The sequence below is a fragment of the Anas acuta genome, unplaced genomic scaffold (assembly GCF_963932015.1).
Source record: "Anas acuta unplaced genomic scaffold, bAnaAcu1.1 SCAFFOLD_296, whole genome shotgun sequence".
NCBI classification, from domain to species: Eukaryota; Metazoa; Chordata; class Aves; order Anseriformes; family Anatidae; genus Anas; species Anas acuta.
Genome location: NW_027076323.1, coordinates 1 through 19202, shown reverse-complemented (window position 1 = coordinate 19202; position 19202 = coordinate 1). Strand labels below are relative to the sequence as shown.

General features: G+C 49.0%; 1 protein-coding gene across 1 annotated transcript in view; it reads right to left on the bottom strand.

Annotated features, from left to right (window-relative positions):
- Positions 1-18733, bottom strand: part of TTC5 (tetratricopeptide repeat domain 5) — a gene marked incomplete at its 5' end in the record, with an annotated part of 29918 nt that extends 11185 nt beyond the window's left edge. Inside the window, 3 exon segments of the mRNA XM_068668816.1 lie at positions 1895-1974; positions 1976-2019; positions 18508-18733. Coding sequence (XP_068524917.1) covers positions 1895-1974; positions 1976-2019; positions 18508-18733 — 350 coding nt within the window.
- Between the last annotated feature and the right edge of the window lie 469 nt (positions 18734-19202).

The following is a 19202-nucleotide window of genomic DNA, read 5'->3' as shown; positions in this document are numbered from 1 at the left end:
AACCCCGACCCGCTGACCCCATAGGGACCCCCCAAAAGCCCCCCGACCCTATAAAACCCCAAAACGACCCTAAAAGATCTTTTAGCCCTAGAACCTCCCCCTTTAGCCCGATCGACCCCAAAATCGCATGAATTAACCCCAAAACCGTCCCGACCAAACCCTATTGACCCCGACCCGCTGACCCCATAGGGACCCCCCCAAAAGCCCCCCGACCCTATAAAACCCCAAAACGACCCCATAAGATTTTTCAACCCTAGAACCTCCCCCTTTAGCCCGATCGACCCCAAAATCGCAGCATTTAACCCCAAAACCGTCCCGACCAAACCCTATTGACCCCGACCCGCTGACCCCACGGGGACCCCCCCCGAAGCCCCCCGACCCTATAAAACCCCAAAACGACCCTAAATGTTCCCATAGCCCTAGAGCCTCCCCCTTTAGCCCGATCGACCCAAAATCGCAGCATTTAACCCCAAAACCGTCCCCACCAAACCCTATTGACCCCGACCCGCTGACCCCACAGGGACCCCCCAAAAGCCCCCCGACCCTATAAAACCCCAAAACGACCCTAAATGTTCCCATAGCCCTAGAACCTCCCCTTTAGCCCGATCAGCCCCAAAATCGCAGCATTTAACCCCAAAAACCTCCCCATTAACCCCCCTTAACCCCGACCCGCTGACCCCATAGGGACCCCCCAAAAGCCCCCCGACCCTATAAAACCCCAAAACGACCCTAAAAGATCTTTTAGCCCTAGAACCTCCCCCTTTAGCCCGATCGACCCCAAAATCGCATGAATTAACCCCAAAAACCTCCCCATTAACCCCCCTTAACCCCGACCCGCTGACCCCATAGGGACCCCCCAAAAGCCCCCGACCCTATAAAACCCCAAAACGACCCTAAATGTTCCCAAAGCCCTAGAACCTCCCCCTTTAGCCCGATCGACCCCAAAATCGCAGCATTTAACCCCAAAACCGTCCCCACCAAACCCTATTGACCCCGACCCGCTGACCCCACAGGGACCCCCCCAAAAGCCCCCCGACCCTATAAAACCCCAAAACGACCCTAAATGTTCTCATAGCCCTAGAACCTCCCCCTTTAGCCCGATCGACCCCAAAATTGCATGAATTAACCCCAAAACCGTCCCGACCAAACCCTATTGACCCCGACCCGCTGACCCCACAGGGACCCCCCAAAAGCCCCCCGACCCTATAAAACCCCAAAACGACCCCAAAAGATTTTTCAACCCTAGAACCTCCCCCTTTAGCCCGATCGACCCCAAAATCGCAGCATTTAACCCCAAAAACCTCCCCATTAACCCCCCTTAACCCCGACCCGCTGACCCCACGGGGACCCCCCAAAAACCCCCCGACCCTATAACGACCCTATAAGACCCTAAAAGATCTTTTAGCCCTAGAACCTCCCCCTTTAGCCCGATCGACCCCAAAATCGCAGCATTTCACCCCAAACCCCCCCCGACCAAACCCTATTGACCCCGACCCGCTGACCCCATAGGGACCCCCCCAAAAGCCCCCCGACCCTATAAAACCCCAAAACGACCCTAAAAGATCTTTTAGCTCTAGAGCCCTCCCCCTTTAGCCCGATCGACCCCAAAATCGCAGCATTTAACCCCAAAACCGTCCCGACAAACCCTATTGACCCCGACCCGCTGACCCCATGGGGACCCCCCAGAAGCCCCCCGACCCTATAACGGCCCTATAAGACCCTAAAAGATCTTTTAGCCCTAGAACCTCCCCCTTTAGCCCGATCGACCCCAAAATCGCATGAATTAACCCCAAAACCGTCCCCACCAAACCCTATTGACCCCGACCCGCTGACCCCATAGGGACCCCCCCGAAGCCCCCCGACCCTATAAGGACCCCGTAAGCCCCCCACTCACACCAGGAGCTGCCGTCTGTGGGGTCGCAGCGCACGGCGGCCTCGGCCTGGGCCAGCCCCTCCTGCAGGGACCCCCCCCCGGCGGAGCGCCATGGAGAGGAGGCGGTGGGCTTCGGGGTCATCGCACTTTGGGGGGAAAAAGGGGGAAAATGGGAAAAGTGGAAAAGGGGGGGAAATAAAAAAGGGGAAAAAGAAAAAAGGGGAAAAAGAAAAAATGGGAAAAAAAAACAAAAATGGGAAAAAAAAGAAAAAAGGGAAAAAAAACAATGGAAAAAAAACGCAAAAAAAAAACAAAAAAGGGAAAAAAAAACAAAAAAGGGAAAAAGAAGAAAAAAGGGAAAAAAAAGAAAAAAGGAAAAAAATGGAAAAAAAACAAAAAAGGGAAAAAAACAAAAAAGGGAAAAAAAAGAAAAAAGGGGAAAAAAACAAAAAGGGAAAAAACTAAAAAGGGGAAAAAAAAGGGAAAAAAAAATAAAAAGGGAAAAAAACAAAAAGGGGAAAAAAAACAAAAAGGGGAAAAAATAAAAAAATGGTAAAAAAGAAAAAGGGGAAAAAAACACAAAATAACAAAAAAGGAAAAAAAAGAAAAAAAGGGGAAAAAAACAAAAAAGGGAAAAAAAAACAAAAAAAGGGAAAAAAAACAAAAAAAGGAAAAAAAACAAAAAAGGGAAAATATAAAAAAAAGGAAAAAAAAAAAGGGAAAAAAAACAACAAAAATGGGAAAAAAAACAAAAAAGGAAAAAAAGGAAAACGGGAAAAAAAAAACGGGAAAAAAACAAAAAAGGGGAAAAAAAAGGGAAAAAAAACAAAAAGGGAAAAAAAACAAAAAAAAAGAAAAAAACAAAAATGGGAAAAAAAGGAAAAAAAATAAAAGAAGGAAAAAAAATAAAAAAAGGGAAGGAAAACAAAAACGGGAAAAAAAAAACAAAAAAGGGGAAAAAAAATGGGAAAAAAAAAACGAAAGAAAACAAATCCCCTAAATCCACCCCAAATCCACTGCAAATGACTCCAAATCCACCCCAAATGACCCTAAATCCCCCAAATCTACCCCAAATGATCCCGAATCCGCCCCGAATCCACCCAAATGACCCTAAATCCCCTAAATCCACCCCAAGTCCACCCCGAATCCACCCTAAATAGCCCCAAATCCCCCAAATCCCCCCCAAATCCACCCCAAATGACTCCAAATCCACCCCAAAAGACCCCAAATCCACACCAAATCCCCCCAAATTCCCTAAATCCACCCCAAATTGACCCCAAATCCACCCCAAATGACCCCAAATGAGCCCCAAATGACCCAAATCCCCCAAATCCACCCTAAATCCACCCCAAATGACCCTAAATCCCCTAAATCCACCCCATATCCCCCCATAGTGACCCCATAACCCCCAATATTGACCCTATAACCCCAATATCAACCCTATAACCCCTAAACCGACCCTATAACCCCCCAAATGCCCCCCAAATCCCCCTATAACCCCCCATACTGACCCTATAACCCCTTATATCAACCCTATAACCCCAAAATCGACCCTAAAACCCCTCTTTTTGACCCCATAACCCCCGATATAACCCCAAAATCTCCCCCAAATCCCCTATAGGACCCCACTCACATGCGCCAGCGCCCCCTGGCAGCACTTGGTGGCCCCGCTGATGTCCCCGTGGCTCCATCGCGCCTCCCCCAGGCGGGTCCATGCGGGCGCCAGCCCCACAAATACCCCAGGGACCCCACTGCGACCCCATAACCCCTGATACTGACCCTATAACACCCCATACTGACCCTATAACCCCTGATATTGATCCTATAACCCCTCTTATTGACCCTATAAACCCTAATACTGACCCTATAACCCCTGAAACTGACCCTATAACCCCCAAATTGACCCTATAACCCCTAAACCAACCCTATAACCCCCCATAGTGACCCTATAACCCCTGATATTGATCCTATAACCCCCAATATTGACCCTATAACCCCTAAACCGACCCTATAATGCCCCATATTGACCCTATAACCCCCGATATTGATCCTATAACCCCCGATATGAACCCTATAACCCCTAAACCAACCCTGTAACACCCCAATATTGACCCTATAACCCCAAAATTGACCCTATAACCCCTCTTATTGACCCTAAACCCCCTCTTTTTGACCCCATAACCCCTGATATCGACCCTATAACCCCTCGTACTGACCCTATAACCCCCAATATTGACCCTATAACCCCTAAATCAACCCTATAGCCTCCCATACTGACCCCATAACCCCTGATATCGACCCTAAAACCCCCAATATCGACCCTATAACCCAAAAGTGATCCTTTAACCCCTGATATTGACCCTATAAGACCCCATACTGACCCTATAACCCCCAATAATGACCCTATAACCCCTTTAATCGACCCTAAAACCCCAATATTGACCCCATAACCCTTGATATTGACCCCATAACCCCTGATATCGACCCTATAACCCCCAATATTGACCCTATAACCCCAAAATCGACCCTAAATCCCCTCTTTTTGACCCCATAACCCCTGATATTGACCCCATAACCCCTAAACCGACCCTATAATGCCCCATAATGACCCCATAACCCGTGATATCGACCCCATAACCTCTTACATTGACCCTATAACCCCTAAATTGACCCCATAACCCCTGACACTGACCCTTTAACCCCTCTTATTGACCCCATAACCCCTGATATGGACCCTATAACCCCAAAATCGACCCTAAACCCCCAATATTGACCCTATAACCCCCAATATTGACCCTATAACCCCTGATACTCACCCTATAACCCCTTGTATTGATCCTATAACCTTGAAACCAACCCTATAACCCCTGATATCGACCCTATAACCCCTAAATTGACCCTAAAAGCCCCCATACTGACCCTATAACCCCCCAAATCCCCCCCAAATCCCGCTATAAGCCCCCATAGTGACCCCATAACCCCCGATATTGATCCTATAACCCCCAATATTGACCCTATAACCCCTAAACCAACCCCATAACCCCCTGATATCGACCCTATAACTGCTGATATCGACCCTATAACCCCCAATATCGACCCTAAACCCCCTCTTTTTGACCCTATAACCCCCAATATTGACCCTATAACCCCTGATATCGACCCTAAACCCCCTCTTTTTGACCCTAAAACCCCAAAATCGACCCCAAACCCCCACTCACATGCGCCAGCGCCCCCTGGCAGCACTTGGTGGCCCCGCTGATGTCCCCGTGGCTCCATCGCGCCTCCCCCAGGCGGGTCCATGCGGGCGCCAGCCCCACAAATACCCCCAGGGACCCCACTGCGACCCCACAACCCCTAAACTGACCCCAGAACCCCTGATACTGACCCTATAACCACTAATATTGATCCTATAACCCCTGATAGTGACCCTATAACCCCTGAACTGACCCCAGAACCCCTGATATTGATCCTATAACCCCTCTTATTGACCCTATAACCCCTGATATTGACCCTATAACCCCAAAATCAACCCTATAACCCCCAATATCGATCCCATAACCCCTGATATCGACCCTATAACCCCAAAATCGACCCTAAACCCCCTCTTTTTGACCCTATATCCCCTCTTTTTGACCCTATAACCCCTGATATTGACCCCATAACCCATGATATCGACCCTATAACCCCCAAATTGACCCTATAATGGCTCTTATTGACCCTATAACCCCTGATATCGACCCTAAACCCCCTCTTTTTGACCCTATATCCCCTCTTTTTGACCCTATAAACCCCAATATCGACCCTATAACCCCCCAAATCCCCCCCAAATCCCCCTATAACCCCTGATATTGATCCTATAACCCCTAAATTGACCCTATAACCCCTCTTATTGACCCTATAACCCCCAATATCGACCCTATAACCCCAAAATCAACCCGAAAACCCCTCTTTTTGACCCCATATGCCCTGATATCGACCCCATAACCCCTGATATTGACCCCATAACCCCTAAATCGATCCTATAACACCCCATACTCACCCCATAACCCCTGATATTGACCCTATAACCCCCAAATTGACCCTATAATGGCTCTTATTGACCCTATAACCCTTCAAATTGACCCTATAACCACTAATATTGACACTATAACCCCAAAATCGACCCTATAACCCCCCCATACTGACCCTATAACCCCCCATACTGACCCTATAACCCCCAATACTGATCCTATTACCCCAATATTGACCCCATAACCCCTTACATCGACCCTATAACCCCTAAACTGACCCTAAAACCCCCCAAATCCCCCCCAGATCCCCTCTAACCCCCTACTCACATGCGCCAGCGCCCCCTGGAAGCACTTTGTGGCCCCGCTGATGTCCCCGTGGCTCCATCGCGCCTCCCCCAGGCGGGTCCATGCGGGCGCCAGCCCCACAAATACCCCCAGGGACCCCACTGCGACCCCATAACCCCTGATACTGACCCTATAACACCCCATACTGACCCTATAACCCCTGATATTGATCCTATAACCCCTCTTATTGACCCTATAAACCCTAATACTGACCCTATAACCCCTGAAACTGACCCTATAACCCCCAAATTGACCCTATAACCCCTAAACCAACCCTATAACCCCCCCATAGTGACCCTATAACCCCTGATATTGATCCTATAACCCCCAATATTGACCCTATAACCCCTAAACCGACCCTATAATGCCCCATATTGACCCTATAACCCCCGATATTGATCCTATAACCCCCGATATGAACCCTATAACCCCTAAACCAACCTGTAACACCCCAATATTGACCCTATAACCCCAAAATTGACCCTATAACCCCTCTTATTGACCCTAAACCCCCTCTTTTTGACCCCATAACCCTGATATCGACCCTATAACCCCTCGTACTGACCCTATAACCCCCAATATTGACCCTATAACCCCTAAATCAACCCTATAGCCTCCCATACTGACCCCATAACCCCTGATATCGACCCTAAAACCCCCAATATCGACCCTATAACCCCAAAAGTGATCCTTTAACCCCTGATATTGACCCTATAAGACCCCATACTGACCCTATAACCCCCAATAATGACCCTATAACCCCTTTAATCGACCCTAAAACCCCAATATTGACCCCATAACCCTTGATATTGACCCATAACCCCTGATATCGACCCTATAACCCCAATATTGACCCTATAACCCCAAAATCGACCCTAAATCCCCTCTTTTTGACCCCATAACCCCTGATATTGACCCCATAACCCCTAAACCGACCCTATAATGCCCCATAATGACCCCATAACCCGTGATATCGACCCCATAACCTCTTACATTGACCCTATAACCCCTAAATTGACCCCATAACCCCTGACACTGACCCTTTAACCCCTCTTATTGACCCCATAACCCCTGATATGGACCCTATAACCCCAAAATCGACCCTAAACCCCCAATATTGACCCTATAACCCCCAATATTGACCCTATAACCCCTGATACTCACCCTATAACCCCTTGTATTGATCCTATAACCTTGAAACCAACCCTATAACCCCTGATATCGACCCTATAACCCCTAAATTGACCCTAAAAGCCCCCATACTGACCCTATAACCCCCCAAATCCCCCCCAAATCCCGCTATAAGCCCCCATAGTGACCCCATAACCCCCGATATTGATCCTATAACCCCCAATATTGACCCTATAACCCCTAAACCAACCCCATAACCCCTGATATCGACCCTATAACTGCTGATATCGACCCTATAACCCCCAATATCGACCCTAAACCCCCTCTTTTTGACCCTATAACCCCCAATATTGACCCTATAACCCCTGATATCGACCCTAAACCCCCTCTTTTTGACCCTAAAACCCCAAAATCGACCCCAAACCCCCACTCACATGCGCCAGCGCCCCCTGGCAGCACTTGGTGGCCCCGCTGATGTCCCCGTGGCTCCATCGCGCCTCCCCCAGGCGGGTCCATGCGGGCGCCAGCCCCACAAATACCCCCAGGGACCCCACTGCGACCCCACAACCCCTAAACTGACCCCAGAACCCCTGATACTGACCCTATAACCACTAATATTGATCCTATAACCCCTGATAGTGACCCTATAACCCCTGAACTGACCCCAGAACCCCTGATATTGATCCTATAACCCCTCTTATTGACCCTATAACCCCTGATATTGACCCTATAACCCCAAAATCAACCCTATAACCCCCAATATCGATCCCATAACCCCTGATATCGACCCTATAACCCCAAAATCGACCCTAAACCCCCTCTTTTTGACCCTATATCCCCTCTTTTTGACCCTATAACCCCTGATATTGACCCCATAACCCATGATATCGACCCTATAACCCCCAAATTGACCCTATAATGGCTCTTATTGACCCTATAACCCCTGATATCGACCCTAAACCCCCTCTTTTTGACCCTATATCCCCTCTTTTTGACCCTATAAACCCCAATATCGACCCTATAACCCCCCAAATCCCCCCCAAATCCCCCTATAACCCCTGATATTGATCCTATAACCCCTAAATTGACCCTATAACCCCTCTTATTGACCCTATAACCCCCAATATCGACCCTATAACCCCAAAATCAACCCGAAAACCCCTCTTTTTGACCCCATATGCCCTGATATCGACCCCATAACCCCTGATATTGACCCCATAACCCCTAAATCGATCCTATAACACCCCATACTCACCCATAACCCCTGATATTGACCCTATAACCCCCAAATTGACCCTATAATGGCTCTTATTGACCCTATAACCCTTCAAATTGACCCTATAACCACTAATATTGACACTATAACCCCAAAATCGACCCTATAACCCCCCATACTGACCCTATAACCCCCCATACTGACCCTATAACCCCCAATACTGATCCTATTACCCCCAATATTGACCCCATAACCCCTTACATCGACCCTATAACCCCTAAACTGACCCTAAAACCCCCCAAATCCCCCCAGATCCCCTCTAACCCCCTACTCACATGCGCCAGCGCCCCCTGGAAGCACTTTGTGGCCCCGCTGATGTCCCCGTGGCTCCATCGCGCCTCCCCCAGGCGGGTCCATGCGGGCGCCAGCCCCACAAATACCCCCAGGGACCCCACTGCGACCCCATAACCCCTGATACTGACCCTATAACACCCCATACTGACCCTATAACCCCTGATATTGATCCTATAACCCCTCTTATTGACCCTATAAACCCTAATACTGACCCTATAACCCCTGAAACTGACCCTATAACCCCCAAATTGACCCTATAACCCCTAAACCAACCCTATAACCCCCCATAGTGACCCTATAACCCCTGATATTGATCCTATAACCCCCAATATTGACCCTATAACCCCTAAACCGACCCTATAATGCCCCATATTGACCCTATAACCCCCGATATTGATCCTATAACCCCCGATATGAACCCTATAACCCCTAAACCAACCCTGTAACACCCCAATATTGACCCTATAACCCCAAAATTGACCCTATAACCCCTCTTATTGACCCTAAACCCCCTCTTTTTGACCCCATAACCCCTGATATCGACCCTATAACCCCTCGTACTGACCCTATAACCCCCAATATTGACCCTATAACCCTAAATCAACCCTATAGCCTCCCATACTGACCCCATAACCCCTGATATCGACCCTAAAACCCCCAATATCGACCCTATAACCCCAAAAGTGATCCTTTAACCCCTGATATTGACCCTATAAGACCCCATACTGACCCTATAACCCCCAATAATGACCCTATAACCCCTTTAATCGACCCTAAAACCCCAATATTGACCCCATAACCCTTGATATTGACCCCATAACCCCTGATATCGACCCTATAACCCCCAATATTGACCCTATAACCCCAAAATCGACCCTAAATCCCCTCTTTTTGACCCCATAACCCCTGATATTGACCCCATAACCCCTAAACCGACCCTATAATGCCCCATAATGACCCCATAACCCGTGATATCGACCCCATAACCTCTTACATTGACCCTATAACCCCTAAATTGACCCCATAACCCCTGACACTGACCCTTTAACCCCTCTTATTGACCCCATAACCCCTGATATGGACCCTATAACCCCAAAATCGACCCTAAACCCCCAATATTGACCCTATAACCCCCAATATTGACCCTATAACCCCTGATACTCACCCTATAACCCCTTGTATTGATCCTATAACCTTGAAACCAACCCTATAACCCCTGATATCGACCCTATAACCCCTAAATTGACCCTAAAAGCCCCCATACTGACCCTATAACCCCCCAAATCCCCCCCAAATCCCGCTATAAGCCCCCATAGTGACCCCATAACCCCCGATATTGATCCTATAACCCCCAATATTGACCCTATAACCCCTAAACCAACCCCATAACCCCTGATATCGACCCTATAACTGCTGATATCGACCCTATAACCCCCAATATCGACCCTAAACCCCCTCTTTTTGACCCTATAACCCCCAATATTGACCCTATAACCCCTGATATCGACCCTAAACCCCCTCTTTTTGACCCTAAAACCCCAAAATCGACCCCAAACCCCCCACTCACATGCGCCAGCGCCCCCTGGCAGCACTTGGTGGCCCCGCTGATGTCCCCGTGGCTCCATCGCGCCTCCCCCAGGCGGGTCCATGCGGGCGCCAGCCCCACAAATACCCCCAGGGACCCCACTGCGACCCCACAACCCCTAAACTGACCCCAGAACCCCTGATACTGACCACTATAACCACTAATATTGATCCTATAACCCCTGATAGTGACCCTATAACCCCTGAACTGACCCCAGAACCCCTGATATTGATCCTATAACCCCTCTTATTGACCCTATAACCCCTGATATTGACCCTATAACCCCAAAATCAACCCTATAACCCCCAATATCGATCCCATAACCCCTGATATCGACCCTATAACCCCAAAATCGACCCTAAACCCCCTCTTTTTGACCCTATATCCCCTCTTTTTGACCCTATAACCCCTGATATTGACCCATAACCCATGATATCGACCCTATAACCCCCAAATTGACCCTATAATGGCTCTTATTGACCCTATAACCCCTGATATCGACCCTAAACCCCCTCTTTTTGACCCTATATCCCCTCTTTTTGACCCTATAAACCCCAATATCGACCCTATAACCCCCCAAATCCCCCCAAATCCCCCTATAACCCCTGATATTGATCCTATAACCCCTAAATTGACCCTATAACCCCTCTTATTGACCCTATAACCCCCAATATCGACCCTATAACCCCAAAATCAACCCGAAAACCCCTCTTTTTGACCCCATATGCCCTGATATCGACCCCATAACCCCTGATATTGACCCCATAACCCCTAAATCGATCCTATAACACCCCATACTCACCCATAACCCCTGATATTGACCCTATAACCCCCAAATTGACCCTATAATGGCTCTTATTGACCCTATAACCCTTCAAATTGACCCTATAACCACTAATATTGACACTATAACCCCAAATCGACCCTATAACCCCCCATACTGACCCTATAACCCCCCATACTGACCCTATAACCCCCAATACTGATCCTATTACCCCCAATATTGACCCCATAACCCCTTACATCGACCCTATAACCCCTAAACTGACCCTAAAACCCCCCAAATCCCCCCCAGATCCCCTCTAACCCCCTACTCACATGCGCCAGCGCCCCCCTGGAAGCACTTTGTGGCCCCGCTGATGTCCCCGTGGCTCCATCGCGCCTCCCCCAGGCGGGTCCATGCGGGCGCCAGCCCCACAAATACCCCCAGGGACCCCACTGCGACCCCATAACCCCTGATACTGACCCTATAACACCCCATACTGACCCTATAACCCCTGATATTGATCCTATAACCCCTCTTATTGACCCGTATGAAACCCTAATACTGACCCTATAACCCCTGAAACTGACCCTATAACCCCCAAATTGACCCTATAACCCCTAAACCAACCCTATAACCCCCATAGTGACCCTATAACCCCTGATATTGATCCTATAACCCCCAATATTGACCCTATAACCCCTAAACCGACCCTATAATGCCCCATATTGACCCTATAACCCCCGATATTGATCCTATAACCCCCGATATGAACCCTATAACCCCTAAACCAACCCTGTAACACCCCAATATTGACCCTATAACCCCAAAATTGACCCTATAACCCCTCTTATTGACCCTAAACCCCCTCTTTTTGACCCCATAACCCCTGATATCGACCCTATAACCCCTCGTACTGACCCTATAACCCCCAATATTGACCCTATAACCCCTAAATCAACCCTATAGCCTCCCATACTGACCCCATAACCCCTGATATCGACCCTAAAACCCCCAATATCGACCCTATAACCCCAAAAGTGATCCTTTAACCCCTGATATTGACCCTATAAGACCCCATACTGACCCTATAACCCCCAATAATGACCCTATAACCCCTTTAATCGACCCTAAAACCCCCAATATTGACCCCATAACCCTTGATATTGACCCATAACCCCTGATATCGACCCTATAACCCCCAATATTGACCCTATAACCCCAAAATCGACCCTAAATCCCCTCTTTTTGACCCCATAACCCCTGATATTGACCCCATAACCCCTAAACCGACCCTATAATGCCCCATAATGACCCCATAACCCGTGATATCGACCCCATAACCTCTTACATTGACCCTATAACCCCTAAATTGACCCCATAACCCCTGACACTGACCCTTTAACCCCTCTTATTGACCCATAACCCCTGATATGGACCCTATAACCCCAAAATCGACCCCTAAACCCCCAATATTGACCCTATAACCCCCAATATTGACCCTATAACCCCTGATACTCACCCTATAACCCCTTGTATTGATCCTATAACCTTGAAACCAACCCTATAACCCCTGATATCGACCCTATAACCCCTAAATTGACCCTAAAAGCCCCCATACTGACCCTATAACCCCCCAAATCCCCCCCAAATCCCGCTATAAGCCCCCATAGTGACCCCATAACCCCCGATATTGATCCTATAACCCCCAATATTGACCCTATAACCCCTAAACCAACCCCATAACCCCTGATATCGACCCTATAACTGCTGATATCGACCCTATAACCCCCAATATCGACCCTAAACCCCCTCTTTTTGACCCTATAACCCCCAATATTGACCCTATAACCCCTGATATCGACCCTAAACCCCCTCTTTTTGACCCTAAAACCCCAAAATCGACCCCAAACCCCCACTCACATGCGCCAGCGCCCCCTGGCAGCACTTGGTGGCCCCGCTGATGTCCCCGTGGCTCCATCGCGCCTCCCCCAGGCGGGTCCATGCGGGCGCCAGCCCCACAAATACCCCCAGGGACCCCACTGCGACCCCACAACCCCTAAACTGACCCCAGAACCCCTGATACTGACCCTATAACCACTAATATTGATCCTATAACCCCTGATAGTGACCCTATAACCCCTGAACTGACCCCAGAACCCCTGATATTGATCCTATAACCCCTCTTATTGACCCTATAACCCCTGATATTGACCCTATAACCCCAAAATCAACCCTATAACCCCCAATATCGATCCCATAACCCCTGATATCGACCCTATAACCCCAAAATCGACCCTAAACCCCCTCTTTTTGACCCTATATCCCCTCTTTTTGACCCTATAACCCCTGATATTGACCCCATAACCCATGATATCGACCCTATAACCCCCAAATTGACCCTATAATGGCTCTTATTGACCCTATAACCCCTGATATCGACCCTAAACCCCCTCTTTTTGACCCTATATCCCCTCTTTTTGACCCTATAAACCCCAATATCGACCCTATAACCCCCCAAATCCCCCCCAAATCCCCCTATAACCCCTGATATTGATCCTATAACCCCTAAATTGACCCTATAACCCCTCTTATTGACCCTATAACCCCCCAATATCGACCCTATAACCCCAAAATCAACCCGAAAACCCCTCTTTTTGACCCCATATGCCCTGATATCGACCCCATAACCCCTGATATTGACCCCATAACCCCTAAATCGATCCTATAACACCCCATACTCACCCCATAACCCCTGATATTGACCCTATAACCCCCAAATTGACCCTATAATGGCTCTTATTGACCCTATAACCCTTCAAATTGACCCTATAACCACTAATATTGACACTATAACCCCAAAATCGACCCTATAACCCCCCATACTGACCTATAACCCCCCATACTGACCCTATAACCCCCAATACTGATCCTATTACCCCCAATATTGACCCCATAACCCCTTACATCGACCCTATAACCCCTAAACTGACCCTAAAACCCCCCAAATCCCCCCCAGATCCCCTCTAACCCCCTACTCACATGCGCCAGCGCCCCCTGGAAGCACTTTGTGGCCCCGCTGATGTCCCCGTGGCTCCATCGCGCCTCCCCCAGGCGGGTCCATGCGGGCGCCAGCCCCACAAATACCCCCAGGGACCCCACTGCGACCCCATAACCCCTGATACTGACCCTATAACACCCCATACTGACCCTATAACCCCTGATATTGATCCTATAACCCCTCTTATTGACCCTATAAACCCTAATACTGACCCTATAACCCCTGAAACTGACCCTATAACCCCCAAATTGACCCTATAACCCCTAAACCAACCCTATAACCCCCCATAGTGACCCTATAACCCCTGATATTGATCCTATAACCCCCAATATTGACCCTATAACCCCTAAACCGACCCTATAATGCCCCATATTGACCCTATAACCCCCGATATTGATCCTATAACCCCCGATATGAACCCTATAACCCCTAAACCAACCCTGTAACACCCCAATATTGACCCTATAACCCCAAAATTGACCCTATAACCCCTCTTATTGACCCTAAACCCCCTCTTTTTGACCCCATAACCCCTGATATCGACCCTATAACCCCTCGTACTGACCCTATAACCCCCAATATTGACCCTATAACCCCTAAATCAACCCTATAGCCTCCCATACTGACCCATAACCCCTGATATCGACCCTAAAACCCCCAATATCGACCCTATAACCCCAAAAGTGATCCTTTAACCCCTGATATTGACCCTATAAGACCCCATACTGACCCTATAACCCCCAATAATGACCCTATAACCCCTTTAATCGACCCTAAAACCCCAATATTGACCCCATAACCCTTGATATTGACCCCATAACCCCTGATATCGACCCTATAACCCCCAATATTGACCCTATAACCCCAAAATCGACCCTAAATCCCCTCTTTTTGACCCCATAACCCCTGATATTGACCCCATAACCCCTAAACCGACCCTATAATGCCCCATAATGACCCCATAACCCGTGATATCGACCCCATAACCTCTTACATTGACCCTATAACCCCTAAATTGACCCCATAACCCCTGACACTGACCCTTTAACCCCTCTTATTGACCCCATAACCCCTGATATGGACCCTATAACCCCAAAATCGACCCTAAACCCCCAATATTGACCCTATAACCCCCAATATTGACCCTATAACCCCTGATACTCACCCTATAACCCCTTGTATTGATCCTATAACCTTGAAACCAACCCTATAACCCTGATATCGACCCTATAACCCCTAAATTGACCCTAAAAGCCCCCATACTGACCCTATAACCCCCCAAATCCCCCCCAAATCCCGCTATAAGCCCCCATAGTGACCCCATAACCCCCGATATTGATCCTATAACCCCCAATATTGACCCTATAACCCCTAAACCAACCCCATAACCCCTGATATCGACCCTATAACTGCTGATATCGACCCTATAACCCCCAATATCGACCCTAAACCCCCTCTTTTTGACCCTATAACCCCCAATATTGACCCTATAACCCCTGATATCGACCCTAAACCCCCTCTTTTTGACCCTAAAACCCCAAAATCGACCCCAAACCCCCACTCACATGCGCCAGCGCCCCCTGGCAGCACTTGGTGGCCCCGCTGATGTCCCCGTGGCTCCATCGCGCCTCCCCCAGGCGGGTCCATGCGGGCGCCAGCCCCACAAATACCCCCAGGGACCCCACTGCGACCCCACAACCCCTAAACTGACCCCAGAACCCCTGATACTGACCCTATAACCACTAATATTGATCCTATAACCCCTGATAGTGACCCTATAACCCCTGAACTGACCCCAGAACCCCTGATATTGATCCTATAACCCCTCTTATTGACCCTATAACCCCTGATATTGACCCTATAACCCCAAAATCAACCCTATAACCCCCAATATCGATCCCATAACCCCTGATATCGACCCTATAACCCCAAAATCGACCCTAAACCCCCTCTTTTTGACCCTATATCCCCTCTTTTTGACCCTATAACCCCTGATATTGACCCCATAACCCATGATATCGACCCTATAACCCCCAAATTGACCCTATAATGGCTCTTATTGACCCTATAACCCCTGATATCGACCCTAAACCCCCTCTTTTTGACCCTATATCCCCTCTTTTTGACCCTATAAACCCCAATATCGACCCTATAACCCCCCAAATCCCCCCCAAATCCCCCTATAACCCCTGATATTGATCCTATAACCCCTAAATTGACCCTATAACCCCTCTTATTGACCCTATAACCCCCAATATCGACCCTATAACCCCAAAATCAACCCGAAAACCCCTCTTTTTGACCCCATATGCCCTGATATCGACCCCATAACCCCTGATATTGACCCCATAACCCCTAAATCGATCCTATAACACCCCATACTCACCCCATAACCCCTGATATTGACCCTATAACCCCCAAATTGACCCTATAATGGCTCTTATTGACCCTATAACCCTTCAAATTGACCCTATAACCACTAATATTGACACTATAACCCCAAAATCGACCCTATAACCCCCCATACTGACCCTATAACCCCCCATACTGACCCTATAACCCCCAATACTGATCCTATTACCCCCAATATTGACCCCATAACCCCTTACATCGACCCTATAACCCCTAAACTGACCCTAAAACCCCCCAAATCCCCCCCAGATCCCCTCTAACCCCCTACTCACATGCGCCAGCGCCCCTGGAAGCACTTTGTCGCCCCCGTGATGTCCCCGTGGCTCCATCGCGCCTCCCCCAGGCGGGTCCATGCGGGCGCCAGCCCCACAAATACCCCCAGGGACCCCACTGCGACCCCATAACCCCTGATACTGACCCTATAACCACTAATATTGATCCTATAACCCCTGATATTGAACCTATAACCCCTGGTATCAACCCTATAACCCCCAATATTGACCCTATAAGAACCCATACTCACCCTATAACCCCTAAACTGACCCCATAACCCCCGATATTGATCCTATAACCCCTGATACTGACCCCATAAGCCCTGATATTGACCCTATAACCCATTATATTGATCCTATAACCCCAAAATCAGCCCTATAACCCCCAATATTGACCCTATAACCCCTGATATTGATCCTATAACACCCCATAGTGACCCTATAACCCATCATATTGATCCTATAACCCCTGTTATTGACCCTATAACCCCTGATACTGACCCCATAAGCCCAATATTGACCCTATAACCCTTCTTATTGACCCTATAACCCCTTTAATCGATCCTATAACCCCTAAATTGACCCTATAACCCCCCATAATGACCCTATAACCCCTGATACTGACCCCATAACCCTTGATATTGACCCTATAACCCATCATATTGACCCTATAACCCCAAAATCGACCCTATAACCACCAAAATTGACCCTACAACCCCTCTTTTTGACCCTTTAACCCCTCTTTTTGACCCTATAACCCTTAACATCGACCCTATAACCCCCTAAATTGACCCTATATCCCCAAAATCGACCCTATAACCACCAAAATTGACCCTACAACCCCTCTTTTTGACCCTTTAACCCCTCTTTTTGACCCTATAACCCTTAACATCAACCCTATAACCCCCAATATTGACCCTATAACCCCAAAATCGACCCTAAATCCCCTCTTTTTGACCCCATAACCCCTGATATTGACCCTATAACCCCCAATAATGACCCTATAACCCCAAAATCGACCCTATAACCCTTCATACTCACCCTATAACCCCTGATACTGACCCCATAACCCCTTGTATTGATCCTATAACCCCAAAATCGACCCTAAACCCCCTCTTTTTGACACCATAACCCCTGATATCAACCCCATAACCCCTGATACTGACCCTATAACCCCCCAAATCCCCCCCAAATCCCCCTATAACCCCTGATATCGACCCTAAACCCTATATTGACCCTATAACCCCCAATATTGACCCCTATAACCCCAAAATCGACCCTAAACCCCCTCTTTTTGACCCCATAACCCCTCATATTGACCCTATAACCCCTGATATTGATGCTATAACCCCTAAATTGACCCTAAACCTCCTCTTTTTGACCCTTTAACCCCCCCAAAGTGACCCCATAACCCCTGATATCGACCCCATAACTCCCGATATAACCCCAAAATCTCCCCCAAATCCCCTCTAACCCCCCACTCACATGCGCCAGCGCCCCCTGGAAGCACTTGGTGGCCCCCGTGATGTCCCCGTGGCTCCATCGCGCCTCCCCCAGGCGGGTCCATGCGGGCGCCAGCCCCGGCTGCAGCTTCAGGGCCCTGCCCAGCGCCGCCTCCGCCCTCCCCCGGCCCCCCGGGGCCGCCTCCAGCGCCCGCGCCCGCAGCAGCAGCGCCCGGCCCCGGGACTGCGGGGACACTGAGGGGGCGGGGCTTCAAAAAAGGGGGCGGGGCTTAAAGGGGCGGGGCTTATGGAAAGGGGGCGGGGCTTAAAGGGAGGGGGCGGGGCTTAATATGGGGGTGGGGCTTAATGGAGGGGGCGGGGCTTAATGGAGGTGGGTGGGGTCTAATAGGGGGCGTGGCCTAATGGAAGGGGCGTGGCTTAAAGGGGGCGTGGCTTAATGTTGGGGCGGGGCTTACGGGGAGGGGCGGGGCCTGGGAGGTCTATGGGGGGATTTGGGGGGATTTTGGGGGGGATGTGGGGGGATTTTGGGGGATTTTGGGGGGGATTTTCGGGGATTTGGGGGGATTTTGCGGGAGTTTGGGGGGGATTGGGGGGATTTTGGGGGATTTTGGGGGGGATTTCGGGGGGATTTTGGGGGATTTGCGGGGGATTTTGGGGCAATTTGGTGGGATTTGGGGAGATTTGGGGGATTTTGGGGGATTTGCGAGGGATTTTGGG